At 45.0% G+C, this 18,901-nt stretch overlaps 1 protein-coding gene across 3 annotated transcripts; it reads right to left on the reverse strand.

Annotated features, from left to right (window-relative positions):
- Window positions 1-541: 541 nt before the first annotated feature.
- Window positions 542-15,344, reverse strand: LOC128017815 (uncharacterized). 3 transcript variants are annotated; one of them, XM_052603391.1, is made up of 2 exons: window positions 14,714-15,344; window positions 542-964 (listed from the first exon to the last, which is right to left on the reverse strand). In XM_052603391.1, exons 1-2 carry the CDS (start codon window positions 15,269-15,271, stop codon window positions 839-841), a joined length of 684 nt encoding a protein of 227 aa, XP_052459351.1. In that variant the 5' UTR covers window positions 15,272-15,344; the 3' UTR covers window positions 542-838. The 3 variants fall into 3 exon arrangements, with proteins under 3 accessions (XP_052459351.1, XP_052459350.1, XP_052459349.1); XM_052603390.1 differs by lacking the exon at window positions 542-964 and adding an exon at window positions 7,006-7,428; XM_052603389.1 differs by lacking the exon at window positions 542-964 and adding an exon at window positions 13,470-13,892.
- Between the last annotated feature and the right edge of the window lie 3,557 nt (window positions 15,345-18,901).

Below are 18,901 nucleotides of genomic sequence, written 5' to 3' on the forward strand. Positions count from 1 at the left end.
AAATTAACACACATGAGGAAGAGAATAGACACACCTGGGAACTAATCAAACCAAAACACGGAAAGACAGAAACTGGGTCACGGGCAAAAACACACTAAATGAGTCCAGGTGTGACAGTACTCCCCCCTCCCGGTAGGTGCGTCCTCGCACCGTAGAAACAACCGAGGGAGGCGCGGGTGGGAACTAGGGAGGAGGTTCCGGTGGAGGACGGACTCCCAGGAGGGGGCCAGCAGACAGGGACCACGGAGGAAGGAGCCAGGGAGGAGACGACGGAGGGAGGAGCCAGGGAGGAGACAGGAGCAGGAGGAGCCAGATGGTCCACCAGAGACCAGCCAGGACGGAGATCCAAGGTGGAGTCGACGGCGGGAGGAGCCATGGTGAAGGAAGGGTCGACGACACCAGGGGGCCGACAGGCGGAGACTGCACCGGTGGGTGAGGAGCCCAAGATGGAGCAGCACAGCCGCAGAGCCAGGGTGACGACGAGGATCCGGAGGGCCTAGGTGGAGCTGAAGGCTCAGGCGACCAAGGTGGAGGTGGGGTCCTGGCAGACCGCTGTGGAGCCGGAGTGACCGAGGATGGAGGTGGAACCGGAGGGAAGGAGGAGCCTGACAGAGCCGGAGGGATGGAGTGACGAGGTGGAACCAGAGGAGTGGAGTCCCGAGGCGGCGGATGGTCGACGACTGACCAAGGTGGAGCCGGAGGGACGAGGGAGCCCGGTGGAGCAGGTGGGATGACAGGCCACGGTGGAGACGAGGGAGCTAAGAGCCAAGGCGGAGCCGCTGGGTCGAAGGACCGAGGAGGAGTCCAGGGCTCGGAGGCTGGAGGCGGAGACAGGGCCTTAACGCGCCAAGGCGGAGCTGGAGACTGGCAGTCCAGCGGCGAACCATCGCGCCCCGATGGCGCGGACTGAGGGTGAGCTGCGGGACTGACTGGCACCAGCAGGGATGGCGAGGAACTGGCTGGTCTAGGAGGAGGAGAGAGGAGAAGGATGGGAGGAAGGACAGGAGGATCAGGACTGGACGGAACCAGCGAAAGAGGAGTAGAGGGACCAGCAGGTTTGGGAGGAGGCGGGAGAGGGAGGCTGGGAGGGAATACAGGAGACACAGAAGATTCAGGGCTGGGTGGAACCAGCGGAGACACAGATGATTCAGGGCTGGGTGGAACCAGCGGAGACACAGATGATTCAGGGCTGGGCGGAACCAGCGGAGACACAGAAAATTCAGAGCTGGGCGGAACCAGCGGAGACACAGAAGATTCAGAGCTGGGCGGAACCAGCGGAGACACAGAAGATTCAGAGCTGGGCGGAACCAGCGGAGACACAGAAGATTCAGAGCTGGGCGGAACCAGCGGAGACACAGAAGATTCAGGGCTGGGCGGAACCAGCGGAGAAACAGGAAACTCAGGGCTGGGCGGAACCAGCGGAGAAACAGGAAACTCAGGGCTGGGCGGAACCAGCGGAGACACAGGAAACTCAGGGCTGGGCGGAACCAGCGGAGAAACAGAAAATTCAGGGCTGGGCGGAACCAGCGGAGAAACAGAAAACTCAGGGCTGGGCGGAACCAGCGGAGAAACAGAAAACTCAGGGCTGGGCGGAACCAGCGGAGAAACAGAAAACTCAGGGCTGGGCGGAACCAGTGGAGAAACAGAAAATTCATGGCTGGATGGAACCAGCGGAATTAAGTGTAGTTTTTGTGGCACGCCAAGGCTTGTCAACAATTGCAGCGCCTCAGGGTTGTGACAAGGTTCAGGTTATGGCATTTTCCATAGGACCCCATTTGTCGGTCGACATAACTCGTAGTGACCGACAGATAGGGAACGTCTCGGTTACGTACGTAACCCTCGTTCCCTGATGGAGGGAACGGAGACGTTATGTCCCCATGCCACAACCTTGAACCATTCGCTGTTGCCGGGACACGTTCTCGGCTCCTCAGCGTAAAACCTAATGAGTGGATGCACCTGTCGCCCTATTTATACCCGTTGGCACGGGGAGTGGCTCAGGTGTGTTAATCCACTTGCCAATTTCATTGGCGTTTTCTCTTAAAATCAGAGATGATTGGCCTCCCAAGTGAGACCCCATTTGTCGGTCGACATAACGTCTCCGTTCCCTCCATCAGGGAACGAGGGTTACGTACGTAACCGAGACGTTCTAATGCCCTAATTTTCACTTTCTTTTCACTTATATTAGATGCTTCAGGGAGGAGCTAATGTTATTCATATAAGTAGTTGTTGCTGTTTTTATGGTCTTTAAACCTGACTCTTTTTTCTGACTGAAAATATTTGAAGAAAACAAGAGCAAATTAAAAGGAAGAAGAAGAAAATATGAAAGGATCACAATGAAAGATAATTTGCATTCATGTAATATCAATAAAACAAAATTCCAGGCAGGCAGTTTTACACACTAAACACACTGAATGAGAGTGTAACATGCCGTACAGGGGCAAAAACTACATGTAAATAAAAAAAAAAATACAGATAGAGATAGAAAATACTGGGACATATTTGTCTCCTTAATGTATTCCAGAAATGGGCTCCATTGAAGACAAGTTCTGGCTTCTGTTTCTCTGTGAATTATTGGTATAGCTTTGACAGTTAATGCATTTATTAGTGCATATGTTAAATAAAACATCTCTTTATAAGCCACTGGCATGACTGGATTCTGTTTCTCATATGAGAATACATAAATCATAATCCCTAAAAGTATTATTTCATTCTTTATGTATAAAGCATTTTAAAAATAAATAAATAAATAAATATTATGACATTTAATGTCATAAAGATAAAATACTTTAAAATGAGCTCAAGTTTGTTCTGATGAGTGGGTGTGTAAACGTTTTGTATGCAGATGACACACACCAGAGCATTTAAAAACAGGCTCCTGTCAGAGTGTCATGAATATGCGGAAATTATGCCTTTGGAAACACTTTGGAATGTAAAGAGGAAATAGGACAAAGAAGATCACTTAACATTGAGTCATACTACAGAAATGCAGTATCGTTTCTAGGTATTTTTAAGCATTGATTTACTAGCGACATTTTTGTTTCCTGTTAAAAAAAAAAATATATATATATATATTTACTTTTTTTCTAAATCCACTGATACTTTCAGCATGGCAGGTCATGCAAAATAAAATAAAAAAACTCCACATTAAACACTTTCAAGATTAAATAAATCATTACCTGATATAATCTCTGCCATATTTGCTGTTGGCGGTGACGTCGAAGGAATAGAAACTGGTTAAGGATATAGGCCTATTTTTATATTTAATGTTGCATTTCCCCTTTCAGTTCATGTATGGCTTTAACATTATTTACATAGGCTATCATTAATATATTACCATATATTTAGCAAATACTGTAAAGGCCTGATAATTATGCCAATAAAGGTTTGACTTTATGATTGTATTTACGGCCGTGTGTGACGACAAATGAGCGTGCTGTGTTTTCACTTACAAATGATACACAATAACAGAGACAGTTTATAAGAGACATGTCACTTCCTCAATCCTCAATCCAACTATATAAGGAAAACCCGTAACGGCAAAGATGGCGGTTGTGTGCACATGTCCCGCCCCTCCCGCTGGAAAGCCAATCATCTGCTTTTAACAGTCAAGCCGGGAAACATTTAAGCCTATCGTCTGGTTCCACTGACGTATGCGCACAGCTGAGGAACCCTTGCGCATGCGTAGTAAAAGTATAACCTGTGGGGAAAAAGTCGTTTTAAACCTTATTTTGGGGCAAAGTCATCAATTTTTTTCAGCGATTTTTATCATATTTCACTGCTGTTTCTATACATGCTGTTTTTATGTCCCGGTGACCAGTGAAAGTGGAGTTCTGACTCTCTGCCCATTCATTTAGATAGGAGCTGGTCTGGTTATTCTGAAATAGCTGGCCGGAGGCGTTGCCAAGATAGCGGCGGTGGCGGTAAGTTAACAATTTTTTTATTTGTCCTTAAGGCTCTTCATATCTGGGTTGATCCTCAGTCTAAAGCTTCATGGAGAGTAATTGAATCTGACAAGGTTAAACCACATAGACTCCAAGATATATTATTTGCTGGCACAGGAAATAAAAAATGATAAATATAAATTTGGCCCAGTTGTGGCCAGTTCTATGAGGATCTGGAAAAAGGTGGAACGCCTGATGGGAGGATCTTTCAAATTTTGTAACAACACACCCTTATGGCACAACTTACATTTTTGTATGTGGAAATCAGCCATTAGTCCAGCCCTCTTGGTCTACATTGGGCATAAACACATGCGGTGACATGATAACCAACAAACTATAAAATAAGTTTTGTTTACCAGCTTCATCATATTTTGACCTTATTTCAGTTACGCTCTGGTCTATGGAGTTTCCTGGGCATCCCCCATTTCCTCTCATCCTATGTGGGAAAGGATCACACCATCCTCTGGTCGGCCATGATCACACTGCAAAGCCTCTTTCTATTAGACATACGTGGATTTCTGAATTAACAGTTTTTGATTGATTGGTCGACTAAGAGAGTGTGGTATAATCTAATCTTAACTTATAAAAACTTGCCTCAACGCTTTATCCATTTGGGCGTGACTTTCGATTGCAGCATGAAATTTGATACACAGATTAGCAATGTAGTAAAAATGAGCTTCTTCCAACTTCGTCTGCTTAGTAAAGTTAAGCCTTTTCTTACAAGGCACGATTTGGAAAGAGCTTTACATGCCTTTTTTAGTTCAAGGCTTGATTATTGCAATGCTCTTTATGTCGGTCTGAGTCAAACATCTCTTTCCCGTCTGCAACTTGTACAAAATGCTGCTGCTCACTTTTTAACCAGTACTCCTAGAAGAGCACACATTACTCCGGTTTTAGCTACTCTCCACTGGCTTCCAGTGCGTTTTAGGAATGATTTTAAGATTTTATTGTTTGTTTTTAAAGCTCTATGTGGGCTAGCCCCTGAGTACCTGTCTGAGCTTTTAACTCTGGGTGGACAAAATCGTTGCTTGCAGTTCTACTGATCAATGCACTTTACAGGTCCCTAAGTCGAATCATAAACAGTGGGGTGATAGGGCCTTTGTTGTTGCTGGCCCTAAGCTTTGGAACAAGCTCCCCCCTGACATGCGCACTGAAACAGACGTTGTACTCTTTAAAACCAAACTGAAAACTTATTTGTTTAAATTGGCATTTAATACGCAGTAGCGGTGTAACATTGTAACATTGTATTTTCTCTACTTCTATTCGAATATTGAGTTCAAATGATGTGTTATTTGTATCTGATGTGAAGCACTTTGGACAACTTGTGGCTGCTGTAAAGGGCTATAGAAATAAAGTTTGATTGATTGATTGATTGATCCATAGAGCATACATAACTCATTACAAGAGGTTTAAAATGAATCTGCAATTAACCTATAACTGCTATATGTGTAAAGCTGTATCATCAGGTCCACGTTTTGGGAGTGTCCAATTGTCGTCAACCTAAGGCCTATGGCTTTTTCCTAGAAATTGATTACACATCTTATCCAGTTTTATGTCTTCTCAATGATGATTCTTTCTCCTGTATAAGTTCATTAAAGAAAGGAATGCTGTTTTCTGGTTTTACAGCTGCAAAGAAGACAATAATACAAATCTGGTTTACTCCGCACATGTCTGCAAAAACATTTTGGATTTACAGCTCCCTTAAAATAGTGACTTGTGAATAAACAACAGCACAAATGAACAGAGCTAAACCTAGTCAAATCGATGCATGGCAATGTTTTTTCTACCAAAATTTTGGATTATATAAAGGAAGCACTATAAAAAAGGTTTTGTTTTCTCTCTCTCTTCTTCCAGATTGTAAAAATATTGATTTGTCTGTTGCTCCCCCTTCCCTGTTTTATTTGTTTTTATTTGGTTTTTACATTAGTCTCTGCACGAACAAATAATGACTTAAACATAACATTCTCACTTAACAATTAGCCATAATAGATCAAATAATTATATTGCTCCAGATTCTCAAAACAGACACAACCTAGATGCAAAAAAAAATAATATAAATAAATAAATAAAAAAATAAAATAAAATAATTTATTATAAAATAATAAATAAAAATAAATAATAATAATAATAATGATAACTTAAAACATTTTGACATTCTTAGGCTACTTAACGTTTAGTTAAAATCCAATGAATAATTCACATTTCAACCGATCTCCAATTAGAAAACTGAGCTTAATCACAAGAAATTTATATAAAGCATATCGAAAACTTCTATAAGAAATATAATGCACACACACACACACACACACACACTCTTGTCACGGTTTTACGCTGCCTGAAGGAATACGGAGTCGAGGATAAACAGAATAAGGCTTTTAATATATCCAACACAGGGGATATCCAACATGGAGCGCAGAGGTAGACACACGTAAGTAGCAAGTGAGGAGACCCGACAAAACAGAACTGAAAGGACAAGGCTTATGTACAGAGGATAATGGGGAAACACAGGTGGATGGAATCACTAAATTAACACACATGAGGAAGAGAATAGACACACCTGGGAACTAATCAAACCAAAACACGGAAAGACAGAAACTGGGTCACGGGCAAAAACACACTAAATGAGTCCAGGTGTGACAGTACTCCCCCCTCCCGGTAGGTGCGTCCTCGCACCGTAGAAACAACCGAGGGAGGCGCGGGTGGGAACTAGGGAGGAGGTTCCGGTGGAGGACGGACTCCCAGGAGGGGGCCAGCAGACAGGGACCACGGAGGAAGGAGCCAGGGAGGAGACGACGGAGGGAGGAGCCAGGGAGGAGACAGGAGCAGGAGGAGCCAGATGGTCCACCAGAGACCAGCCAGGACGGAGATCCAAGGTGGAGTCGACGGCGGGAGGAGCCATGGTGAAGGAAGGGTCGACGACACCAGGGGGCCGACAGGCGGAGACTGCACCGGTGGGTGAGGAGCCCAAGATGGAGCAGCACAGCCGCAGAGCCAGGGTGACGACGAGGATCCGGAGGGCCTAGGTGGAGCTGAAGGCTCAGGCGACCAAGGTGGAGGTGGGGTCCTGGCAGACCGCTGTGGAGCCGGAGTGACCGAGGATGGAGGTGGAACCGGAGGGAAGGAGGAGCCTGACAGAGCCGGAGGGATGGAGTGACGAGGTGGAACCAGAGGAGTGGAGTCCCGAGGCGGCGGATGGTCGACGACTGACCAAGGTGGAGCCGGAGGGACGAGGGAGCCCGGTGGAGCAGGTGGGATGACAGGCCACGGTGGAGACGAGGGAGCTAAGAGCCAAGGCGGAGCCGCTGGGTCGAAGGACCGAGGAGGAGTCCAGGGCTCGGAGGCTGGAGGCGGAGACAGGGCCTTAACGCGCCAAGGCGGAGCTGGAGACTGGCAGTCCAGCGGCGAACCATCGCGCCCCGATGGCGCGGACTGAGGGTGAGCTGCGGGACTGACTGGCACCAGCAGGGATGGCGAGGAACTGGCTGGTCTAGGAGGAGGAGAGAGGAGAAGGATGGGAGGAAGGACAGGAGGATCAGGACTGGACGGAACCAGCGAAAGAGGAGTAGAGGGACCAGCAGGTTTGGGAGGAGGCGGGAGAGGGAGGCTGGGAGGGAATACAGGAGACACAGAAGATTCAGGGCTGGGTGGAACCAGCGGAGACACAGATGATTCAGGGCTGGGTGGAACCAGCGGAGACACAGATGATTCAGGGCTGGGCGGAACCAGCGGAGACACAGAAAATTCAGAGCTGGGCGGAACCAGCGGAGACACAGAAGATTCAGAGCTGGGCGGAACCAGCGGAGACACAGAAGATTCAGAGCTGGGCGGAACCAGCGGAGACACAGAAGATTCAGAGCTGGGCGGAACCAGCGGAGACACAGAAGATTCAGGGCTGGGCGGAACCAGCGGAGAAACAGGAAACTCAGGGCTGGGCGGAACCAGCGGAGAAACAGGAAACTCAGGGCTGGGCGGAACCAGCGGAGACACAGGAAACTCAGGGCTGGGCGGAACCAGCGGAGAAACAGAAAATTCAGGGCTGGGCGGAACCAGCGGAGAAACAGAAAACTCAGGGCTGGGCGGAACCAGCGGAGAAACAGAAAACTCAGGGCTGGGCGGAACCAGCGGAGAAACAGAAAACTCAGGGCTGGGCGGAACCAGTGGAGAAACAGAAAATTCATGGCTGGATGGAACCAGCGGAATTAAGTGTAGTTTTTGTGGCACGCCAAGGCTTGTCAACAATTGCAGCGCCTCAGGGTTGTGACAAGGTTCAGGTTATGGCATTTTCCATAGGACCCCATTTGTCGGTCGACATAACTCGTAGTGACCGACAGATAGGGAACGTCTCGGTTACGTACGTAACCCTCGTTCCCTGATGGAGGGAACGGAGACGTTATGTCCCCATGCCACAACCTTGAACCATTCGCTGTTGCCGGGACACGTTCTCGGCTCCTCAGCGTAAAACCTAATGAGTGGATGCACCTGTCGCCCTATTTATACCCGTTGGCACGGGGAGTGGCTCAGGTGTGTTAATCCACTTGCCAATTTCATTGGCGTTTTCTCTTAAAATCAGAGATGATTGGCCTCCCAAGTGAGACCCCATTTGTCGGTCGACATAACGTCTCCGTTCCCTCCATCAGGGAACGAGGGTTACGTACGTAACCGAGACGTTCTAATGCCCTAATTTTCACTTTCTTTTCACTTATATTAGATGCTTCAGGGAGGAGCTAATGTTATTCATATAAGTAGTTGTTGCTGTTTTTATGGTCTTTAAACCTGACTCTTTTTTCTGACTGAAAATATTTGAAGAAAACAAGAGCAAATTAAAAGGAAGAAGAAGAAAATATGAAAGGATCACAATGAAAGATAATTTGCATTCATGTAATATCAATAAAACAAAATTCCAGGCAGGCAGTTTTACACACTAAACACACTGAATGAGAGTGTAACATGCCGTACAGGGGCAAAAACTACATGTAAATAAAAAAAAAAATACAGATAGAGATAGAAAATACTGGGACATATTTGTCTCCTTAATGTATTCCAGAAATGGGCTCCATTGAAGACAAGTTCTGGCTTCTGTTTCTCTGTGAATTATTGGTATAGCTTTGACAGTTAATGCATTTATTAGTGCATATGTTAAATAAAACATCTCTTTATAAGCCACTGGCATGACTGGATTCTGTTTCTCATATGAGAATACATAAATCATAATCCCTAAAAGTATTATTTCATTCTTTATGTATAAAGCATTTTAAAAATAAATAAATAAATAAATATTATGACATTTAATGTCATAAAGATAAAATACTTTAAAATGAGCTCAAGTTTGTTCTGATGAGTGGGTGTGTAAACGTTTTGTATGCAGATGACACACACCAGAGCATTTAAAAACAGGCTCCTGTCAGAGTGTCATGAATATGCGGAAATTATGCCTTTGGAAACACTTTGGAATGTAAAGAGGAAATAGGACAAAGAAGATCACTTAACATTGAGTCATACTACAGAAATGCAGTATCGTTTCTAGGTATTTTTAAGCATTGATTTACTAGCGACATTTTTGTTTCCTGTTAAAAAAAAAAATATATATATATATATTTACTTTTTTTCTAAATCCACTGATACTTTCAGCATGGCAGGTCATGCAAAATAAAATAAAAAAACTCCACATTAAACACTTTCAAGATTAAATAAATCATTACCTGATATAATCTCTGCCATATTTGCTGTTGGCGGTGACGTCGAAGGAATAGAAACTGGTTAAGGATATAGGCCTATTTTTATATTTAATGTTGCATTTCCCCTTTCAGTTCATGTATGGCTTTAACATTATTTACATAGGCTATCATTAATATATTACCATATATTTAGCAAATACTGTAAAGGCCTGATAATTATGCCAATAAAGGTTTGACTTTATGATTGTATTTACGGCCGTGTGTGACGACAAATGAGCGTGCTGTGTTTTCACTTACAAATGATACACAATAACAGAGACAGTTTATAAGAGACATGTCACTTCCTCAATCCTCAATCCAACTATATAAGGAACACCCGTAACGGCAAAGATGGCGGTTGTGTGCACATGTCCCGCCCCTCCCGCTGGAAAGCCAATCATCTGCTTTTAACAGTCAAGCCGGGAAACATTTAAGCCTATCGTCTGGTTCCACTGACGTATGCGCACAGCTGAGGAACCCTTGCGCATGCGTAGTAAAAGTATAACCTGTGGGGAAAAAGTCGTTTTAAACCTTATTTTGGGGCAAAGTCATCAATTTTTTTCAGCGATTTTTATCATATTTCACTGCTGTTTCTATACATGCTGTTTTTATGTCCCGGTGACCAGTGAAAGTGGAGTTCTGACTCTCTGCCCATTCATTTAGATAGGAGCTGGTCTGGTTATTCTGAAATAGCTGGCCGGAGGCGTTGCCAAGATAGCGGCGGTGGCGGTAAGTTAACAATTTTTTTATTTGTCCTTAAGGCTCTTCATATCTGGGTTGATCCTCAGTCTAAAGCTTCATGGAGAGTAATTGAATCTGACAAGGTTAAACCACATAGACTCCAAGATATATTATTTGCTGGCACAGGAAATAAAAAATGATAAATATAAATTTGGCCCAGTTGTGGCCAGTTCTATGAGGATCTGGAAAAAGGTGGAACGCCTGATGGGAGGATCTTTCAAATTTTGTAACAACACACCCTTATGGCACAACTTACATTTTTGTATGTGGAAATCAGCCATTAGTCCAGCCCTCTTGGTCTACATTGGGCATAAACACATGCGGTGACATGATAACCAACAAACTATAAAATAAGTTTTGTTTACCAGCTTCATCATATTTTGACCTTATTTCAGTTACGCTCTGGTCTATGGAGTTTCCTGGGCATCCCCCATTTCCTCTCATCCTATGTGGGAAAGGATCACACCATCCTCTGGTCGGCCATGATCACACTGCAAAGCCTCTTTCTATTAGACATACGTGGATTTCTGAATTAACAGTTTTTGATTGATTGGTCGACTAAGAGAGTGTGGTATAATCTAATCTTAACTTATAAAAACTTGCCTCAACGCTTTATCCATTTGGGCGTGACTTTCGATTGCAGCATGAAATTTGATACACAGATTAGCAATGTAGTAAAAATGAGCTTCTTCCAACTTCGTCTGCTTAGTAAAGTTAAGCCTTTTCTTACAAGGCACGATTTGGAAAGAGCTTTACATGCCTTTTTTAGTTCAAGGCTTGATTATTGCAATGCTCTTTATGTCGGTCTGAGTCAAACATCTCTTTCCCGTCTGCAACTTGTACAAAATGCTGCTGCTCACTTTTTAACCAGTACTCCTAGAAGAGCACACATTACTCCGGTTTTAGCTACTCTCCACTGGCTTCCAGTGCGTTTTAGGAATGATTTTAAGATTTTATTGTTTGTTTTTAAAGCTCTATGTGGGCTAGCCCCTGAGTACCTGTCTGAGCTTTTAACTCTGGGTGGACAAAATCGTTGCTTGCAGTTCTACTGATCAATGCACTTTACAGGTCCCTAAGTCGAATCATAAACAGTGGGGTGATAGGGCCTTTGTTGTTGCTGGCCCTAAGCTTTGGAACAAGCTCCCCCCTGACATGCGCACTGAAACAGACGTTGTACTCTTTAAAACCAAACTGAAAACTTATTTGTTTAAATTGGCATTTAATACGCAGTAGCGGTGTAACATTGTAACATTGTATTTTCTCTACTTCTATTCGAATATTGAGTTCAAATGATGTGTTATTTGTATCTGATGTGAAGCACTTTGGACAACTTGTGGCTGCTGTAAAGGGCTATAGAAATAAAGTTTGATTGATTGATTGATTGATCCATAGAGCATACATAACTCATTACAAGAGGTTTAAAATGAATCTGCAATTAACCTATAACTGCTATATGTGTAAAGCTGTATCATCAGGTCCACGTTTTGGGAGTGTCCAATTGTCGTCAACCTAAGGCCTATGGCTTTTTCCTAGAAATTGATTACACATCTTATCCAGTTTTATGTCTTCTCAATGATGATTCTTTCTCCTGTATAAGTTCATTAAAGAAAGGAATGCTGTTTTCTGGTTTTACAGCTGCAAAGAAGACAATAATACAAATCTGGTTTACTCCGCACATGTCTGCAAAAACATTTTGGATTTACAGCTCCCTTAAAATAGTGACTTGTGAATAAACAACAGCACAAATGAACAGAGCTAAACCTAGTCAAATCGATGCATGGCAATGTTTTTTCTACCAAAATTTTGGATTATATAAAGGAAGCACTATAAAAAAGGTTTTGTTTTCTCTCTCTCTTCTTCCAGATTGTAAAAATATTGATTTGTCTGTTGCTCCCCCTTCCCTGTTTTATTTGTTTTTATTTGGTTTTTACATTAGTCTCTGCACGAACAAATAATGACTTAAACATAACATTCTCACTTAACAATTAGCCATAATAGATCAAATAATTATATTGCTCCAGATTCTCAAAACAGACACAACCTAGATGCAAAAAAAAATAATATAAATAAATAAATAAAAAAATAAAATAAAATAATTTATTATAAAATAATAAATAAAAATAAATAATAATAATAATAATGATAACTTAAAACATTTTGACATTCTTAGGCTACTTAACGTTTAGTTAAAATCCAATGAATAATTCACATTTCAACCGATCTCCAATTAGAAAACTGAGCTTAATCACAAGAAATTTATATAAAGCATATCGAAAACTTCTATAAGAAATATAATGCACACACACACACACACACACACACTCTTGTCACGGTTTTACGCTGCCTGAAGGAATACGGAGTCGAGGATAAACAGAATAAGGCTTTTAATATATCCAACACAGGGGATATCCAACATGGAGCGCAGAGGTAGACACACGTAAGTAGCAAGTGAGGAGACCCGACAAAACAGAACTGAAAGGACAAGGCTTATGTACAGAGGATAATGGGGAAACACAGGTGGATGGAATCACTAAATTAACACACATGAGGAAGAGAATAGACACACCTGGGAACTAATCAAACCAAAACACGGAAAGACAGAAACTGGGTCACGGGCAAAAACACACTAAATGAGTCCAGGTGTGACAGTACTCCCCCCTCCCGGTAGGTGCATCCTCGCACCGTAGAAACAACCGAGGGAGGCGCGGGTGGGAACTAGGGAGGAGGTTCCGGTGGAGGACGGACTCCCAGGAGGGGGCCAGCAGACAGGGACCACGGAGGAAGGAGCCAGGGAGGAGACGACGGAGGGAGGAGCCAGGGAGGAGACAGGAGCAGGAGGAGCCAGATGGTCCACCAGAGACCAGCCAGGACGGAGATCCAAGGTGGAGTCGACGGCGGGAGGAGCCATGGTGAAGGAAGGGTCGACGACACCAGGGGGCCGACAGGCGGAGACTGCACCGGTGGGTGAGGAGCCCAAGATGGAGCAGCACAGCCGCAGAGCCAGGGTGACGACGAGGATCCGGAGGGCCTAGGTGGAGCTGAAGGCTCAGGCGACCAAGGTGGAGGTGGGGTCCTGGCAGACCGCTGTGGAGCCGGAGTGACCGAGGATGGAGGTGGAACCGGAGGGAAGGAGGAGCCTGACAGAGCCGGAGGGATGGAGTGACGAGGTGGAACCAGAGGAGTGGAGTCCCGAGGCGGCGGATGGTCGACGACTGACCAAGGTGGAGCCGGAGGGACGAGGGAGCCCGGTGGAGCAGGTGGGATGACAGGCCACGGTGGAGACGAGGGAGCTAAGAGCCAAGGCGGAGCCGCTGGGTCGAAGGACCGAGGAGGAGTCCAGGGCTCGGAGGCTGGAGGCGGAGACAGGGCCTTAACGCGCCAAGGCGGAGCTGGAGACTGGCAGTCCAGCGGCGAACCATCGCGCCCCGATGGCGCGGACTGAGGGTGAGCTGCGGGACTGACTGGCACCAGCAGGGATGGCGAGGAACTGGCTGGTCTAGGAGGAGGAGAGAGGAGAAGGATGGGAGGAAGGACAGGAGGATCAGGACTGGACGGAACCAGCGAAAGAGGAGTAGAGGGACCAGCAGGTTTGGGAGGAGGCGGGAGAGGGAGGCTGGGAGGGAATACAGGAGACACAGAAGATTCAGGGCTGGGTGGAACCAGCGGAGACACAGATGATTCAGGGCTGGGTGGAACCAGCGGAGACACAGATGATTCAGGGCTGGGCGGAACCAGCGGAGACACAGAAAATTCAGAGCTGGGCGGAACCAGCGGAGACACAGAAGATTCAGAGCTGGGCGGAACCAGCGGAGACACAGAAGATTCAGAGCTGGGCGGAACCAGCGGAGACACAGAAGATTCAGAGCTGGGCGGAACCAGCGGAGACACAGAAGATTCAGGGCTGGGCGGAACCAGCGGAGAAACAGGAAACTCAGGGCTGGGCGGAACCAGCGGAGAAACAGGAAACTCAGGGCTGGGCGGAACCAGCGGAGACACAGGAAACTCAGGGCTGGGCGGAACCAGCGGAGAAACAGAAAATTCAGGGCTGGGCGGAACCAGCGGAGAAACAGAAAACTCAGGGCTGGGCGGAACCAGCGGAGAAACAGAAAACTCAGGGCTGGGCGGAACCAGCGGAGAAACAGAAAACTCAGGGCTGGGCGGAACCAGCGGAGAAACAGAAAATTCATGGCTGGATGGAACCAGCGGAAATGGAGCAGAGGAAATGACTGGAGGAGGTAGGAGTGGGAGACTGAGAGGGTATTCAGGGGAATCAGGGCTGGACGGAACCAGCGGGGAAACAGGAAAATTAGGGATTACCTCCATAGACCAGTCCATCAGATCCAGAACTTGCTCCATATGGCTTTCAGAGACTGCAAACAGCTCACCCTCAGTCGCAGGAGTGTGGGCAGGGCTTTCCTCCACGCCCTCGATCTCCACGAGGACTCCCACGATGCACGGTGTTGCCGGCTCACACACCTGGTCAGTCGCGCTCTCGAGTTCCGGCTCCCTGTCGGTGAATGGCTCGGGCTCTGCGGCTGCGGTGGGCTCTGGCTCCGTGTAGCGAGATGGTGGCTGGCTGGTCTCTGGGTCGGGAGTGGGACTGGCGAGATCCTCAATGGGGCAGATGGTGAAAGATGAGCCATTTCTCGCCAGAGTCCACTCCACGAATGCGGCGAAATCCTCCCGAGGACCATCATCGGGCGACAACGCTCTGCACTTGGAGTTCAGGCTGGTGTTGTAGAAGGTGCAGAGCGCGTCGTCCGGGTAGCTGGTGGCATTAGCTAATAGCAGAAACCGTCTGGTGTGGTCCTCGAGAGAGCGTCCTTCCTGCTCCAGCATGAGGAGGAGGAATCCGGGGCTAGAGAGGGGATCCATCAAACACTACAAAACAAAAAGACTGAGAAAAAACGAAAGCAAAACGGAGGGAAAGACGCAGTTTTAAACTTTCTTTTTTAAGGTCGGGTCTTCTGTCACGGTTTTACGCTGCCTGAAGGAATACGGAGTCGAGGATAAACAGAATAAGGCTTTTAATATATCCAACACAGGGGATATCCAACATGGAGCGCAGAGGTAGACACACGTAAGTAGCAAGTGAGGAGACCCGACAAAACAGAACTGAAAGGACAAGGCTTATGTACAGAGGATAATGGGGAAACACAGGTGGATGGAATCACTAAATTAACACACATGAGGAAGAGAATAGACACACCTGGGAACTAATCAAACCAAAACACGGAAAGACAGAAACTGGGTCACGGGCAAAAACACACTAAATGAGTCCAGGTGTGACAACTCTAAAATGAATGAATGGGTGGTCGGTTATTTTTGGGATCGGCGCCTATGATAGTATTTATAATTAGCCTAAATAAAATGAAATATATCTTAAATTCAACCTTTTCCCTTGACAGATCGCTCTGTCAGTCTCTTCTGGCAGCCGTTCCATCCCTACTCCAAGGTAGGACCTGCCTCAGAGACCCTTTCCATATGTAGTACTGCCCTCGGGGCCAGTCCATATCGGTATATCCACGTCACCTCCCTACGGGTAGGATGTGGTCTCCGTAGCGACCTTTTCCTAAAGGCTCGCTTCCCCATTGTCTTGCCAGCTGAAAGAACAAATAGGGAAGATTTGAAGCAATCTTTCTCTGAAGGTTGAAATCCCTTCCATTTACTTTATGTGGGCGGAACAGCAGCATGGCCTTCTCCAGCAGCGATGTACTCACCCTTTGGCCCCTTCGGTACCAAGGTCAGTGAATTTGCGCTGGGGCTTTGGGAAGGTTACGACCTTAAGTGTAGTTTTTGTGGCACGCCAAGGCTTGTCAACAATTGCAGCGCCTCAGGGTTGTGACAAGGTTCAGGTTATGGCATTTTCCATAGGACCCCATTTGTCGGTCGACATAACTCGTAGTGACCGACAGATAGGGAACGTCTCGGTTACGTACGTAACCCTCGTTCCCTGATGGAGGGAACGGAGACGTTATGTCCCCATGCCACAACCTTGAACCATTCGCTGTTGCCGGGACACGTTCTCGGCTCCTCAGCGTAAAACCTAATGAGTGGATGCACCTGTCGCCCTATTTATACCCGTTGGCACGGGGAGTGGCTCAGGTGTGTTAATCCACTTGCCAATTTCATTGGCGTTTTCTCTTAAAATCAGAGATGATTGGCCTCCCAAGTGAGACCCCATTTGTCGGTCGACATAACGTCTCCGTTCCCTCCATCAGGGAACGAGGGTTACGTACGTAACCGAGACGTTCTAATGCCCTAATTTTCACTTTCTTTTCACTTATATTAGATGCTTCAGGGAGGAGCTAATGTTATTCATATAAGTAGTTGTTGCTGTTTTTATGGTCTTTAAACCTGACTCTTTTTTCTGACTGAAAATATTTGAAGAAAACAAGAGCAAATTAAAAGGAAGAAGAAGAAAATATGAAAGGATCACAATGAAAGATAATTTGCATTCATGTAATATCAATAAAACAAAATTCCAGGCAGGCAGTTTTACACACTAAACACACTGAATGAGAGTGTAACATGCCGTACAGGGGCAAAAACTACATGTAAATAAAAAAAAAATACAGATAGAGATAGAAAATACTGGGACATATTTGTCTCCTTAATGTATTCCAGAAATGGGCTCCATTGAAGACAAGTTCTGGCTTCTGTTTCTCTGTGAATTATTGGTATAGCTTTGACAGTTAATGCATTTATTAGTGCATATGTTAAATAAAACATCTCTTTATAAGCCACTGGCATGACTGGATTCTGTTTCTCATATGAGAATACATAAATCATAATCCCTAAAAGTATTATTTCATTCTTTATGTATAAAGCATTTTAAAAATAAATAAATAAATAAATATTATGACATTTAATGTCATAAAGATAAAATACTTTAAAATGAGCTCAAGTTTGTTCTGATGAGTGGGTGTGTAAACGTTTTGTATGCAGATGACACACACCAGAGCATTTAAAAACAGGCTCCTGTCAGAGTGTCATGAATATGCGGAAATTATGCCTTTGGAAACACTTTGGAATGTAAAGAGGAAATAGGACAAAGAAGATCACTTAACATTGAGTCATACTACAGAAATGCAGTATCGTTTCTAGGTATTTTTAAGCATTGATTTACTAGCGACATTTTTGTTTCCTGTTAAAAAAAAAAATATATATATATATATTTACTTTTTTTCTAAATCCACTGATACTTTCAGCATGGCAGGTCATGCAAAATAAAATAAAAAAACTCCACATTAAACACTTTCAAGATTAAATAAATCATTACCTGATATAATCTCTGCCATATTTGCTGTTGGCGGTGACGTCGAAGGAATAGAAACTGGTTAAGGATATAGGCCTATTTTTATATTTAATGTTGCATTTCCCCTTTCAGTTCATGTATGGCTTTAACATTATTTACATAGGCTATCATTAATATATTACCATATATTTAGCAAATACTGTAAAGGCCTGATAATTATGCCAATAAAGGTTTGACTTTATGATTGTATTTACGGCCGTGTGTGACGACAAATGAGCGTGCTGTGTTTTCACTTACAAATGATACACAATAACAGAGACAGTTTATAAGAGACATGTCACTTCCTCAATCCTCAATCCAACTATATAAGGAAAACCCGTAACGGCAAAGATGGCGGTTGTGTGCACATGTCCCGCCCCTCCCGCTGGAAAGCCAATCATCTGCTTTTAACAGTCAAGCCGGGAAACATTTAAGCCTATCGTCTGGTTCCACTGACGTATGCGCACAGCTGAGGAACCCTTGCGCATGCGTAGTAAAAGTATAACCTGTGGGGAAAAAGTCGTTTTAAACCTTATTTTGGGGCAAAGTCATCAATTTTTTTCAGCGATTTTTATCATATTTCACTGCTGTTTCTATACATGCTGTTTTTATGTCCCGGTGACCAGTGAAAGTGGAGTTCTGACTCTCTGCCCATTCATTTAGATAGGAGCTGGTCTGGTTATTCTGAAATAGCTGGCCGGAGGCGTTGCCAAGATAGCGGCGGTGGCGGTAAGTTAACAATTTTTTTATTTGTCCTTAAGGCTCTTCATATCTGGGTTGATCCTCAGTCTAAAGCTTCATGGAGAGTAATTGAATCTGACAAGGTTAAACCACATAGACTCCAAGATATATTATTTGCTGGCACAGGAAATAAAAAATGATAAATATAAATTTGGCCCAGTTGTGGCCAGTTCTATGAGGATCTGGAAAAAGGTGGAACGCCTGATGGGAGGATCTTTCAAATTTTGTAACAACACACCCTTATGGCACAACTTACATTTTTGTATGTGGAAATCAGCCATTAGTCCAGCCCTCTTGGTCTACATTGGGCATAAACACATGCGGTGACATGATAACCAACAAACTATAAAATAAGTTTTGTTTACCAGCTTCATCATATTTTGACCTTATTTCAGTTACGCTCTGGTCTATGGAGTTTCCTGGGCATCCCCCATTTCCTCTCATCCTATGTGGGAAAGGATCACACC

This window comes from Carassius gibelio, chromosome A7, assembly GCF_023724105.1.
Source record: "Carassius gibelio isolate Cgi1373 ecotype wild population from Czech Republic chromosome A7, carGib1.2-hapl.c, whole genome shotgun sequence".
Taxonomy (NCBI): domain Eukaryota; kingdom Metazoa; phylum Chordata; class Actinopteri; order Cypriniformes; family Cyprinidae; genus Carassius; species Carassius gibelio.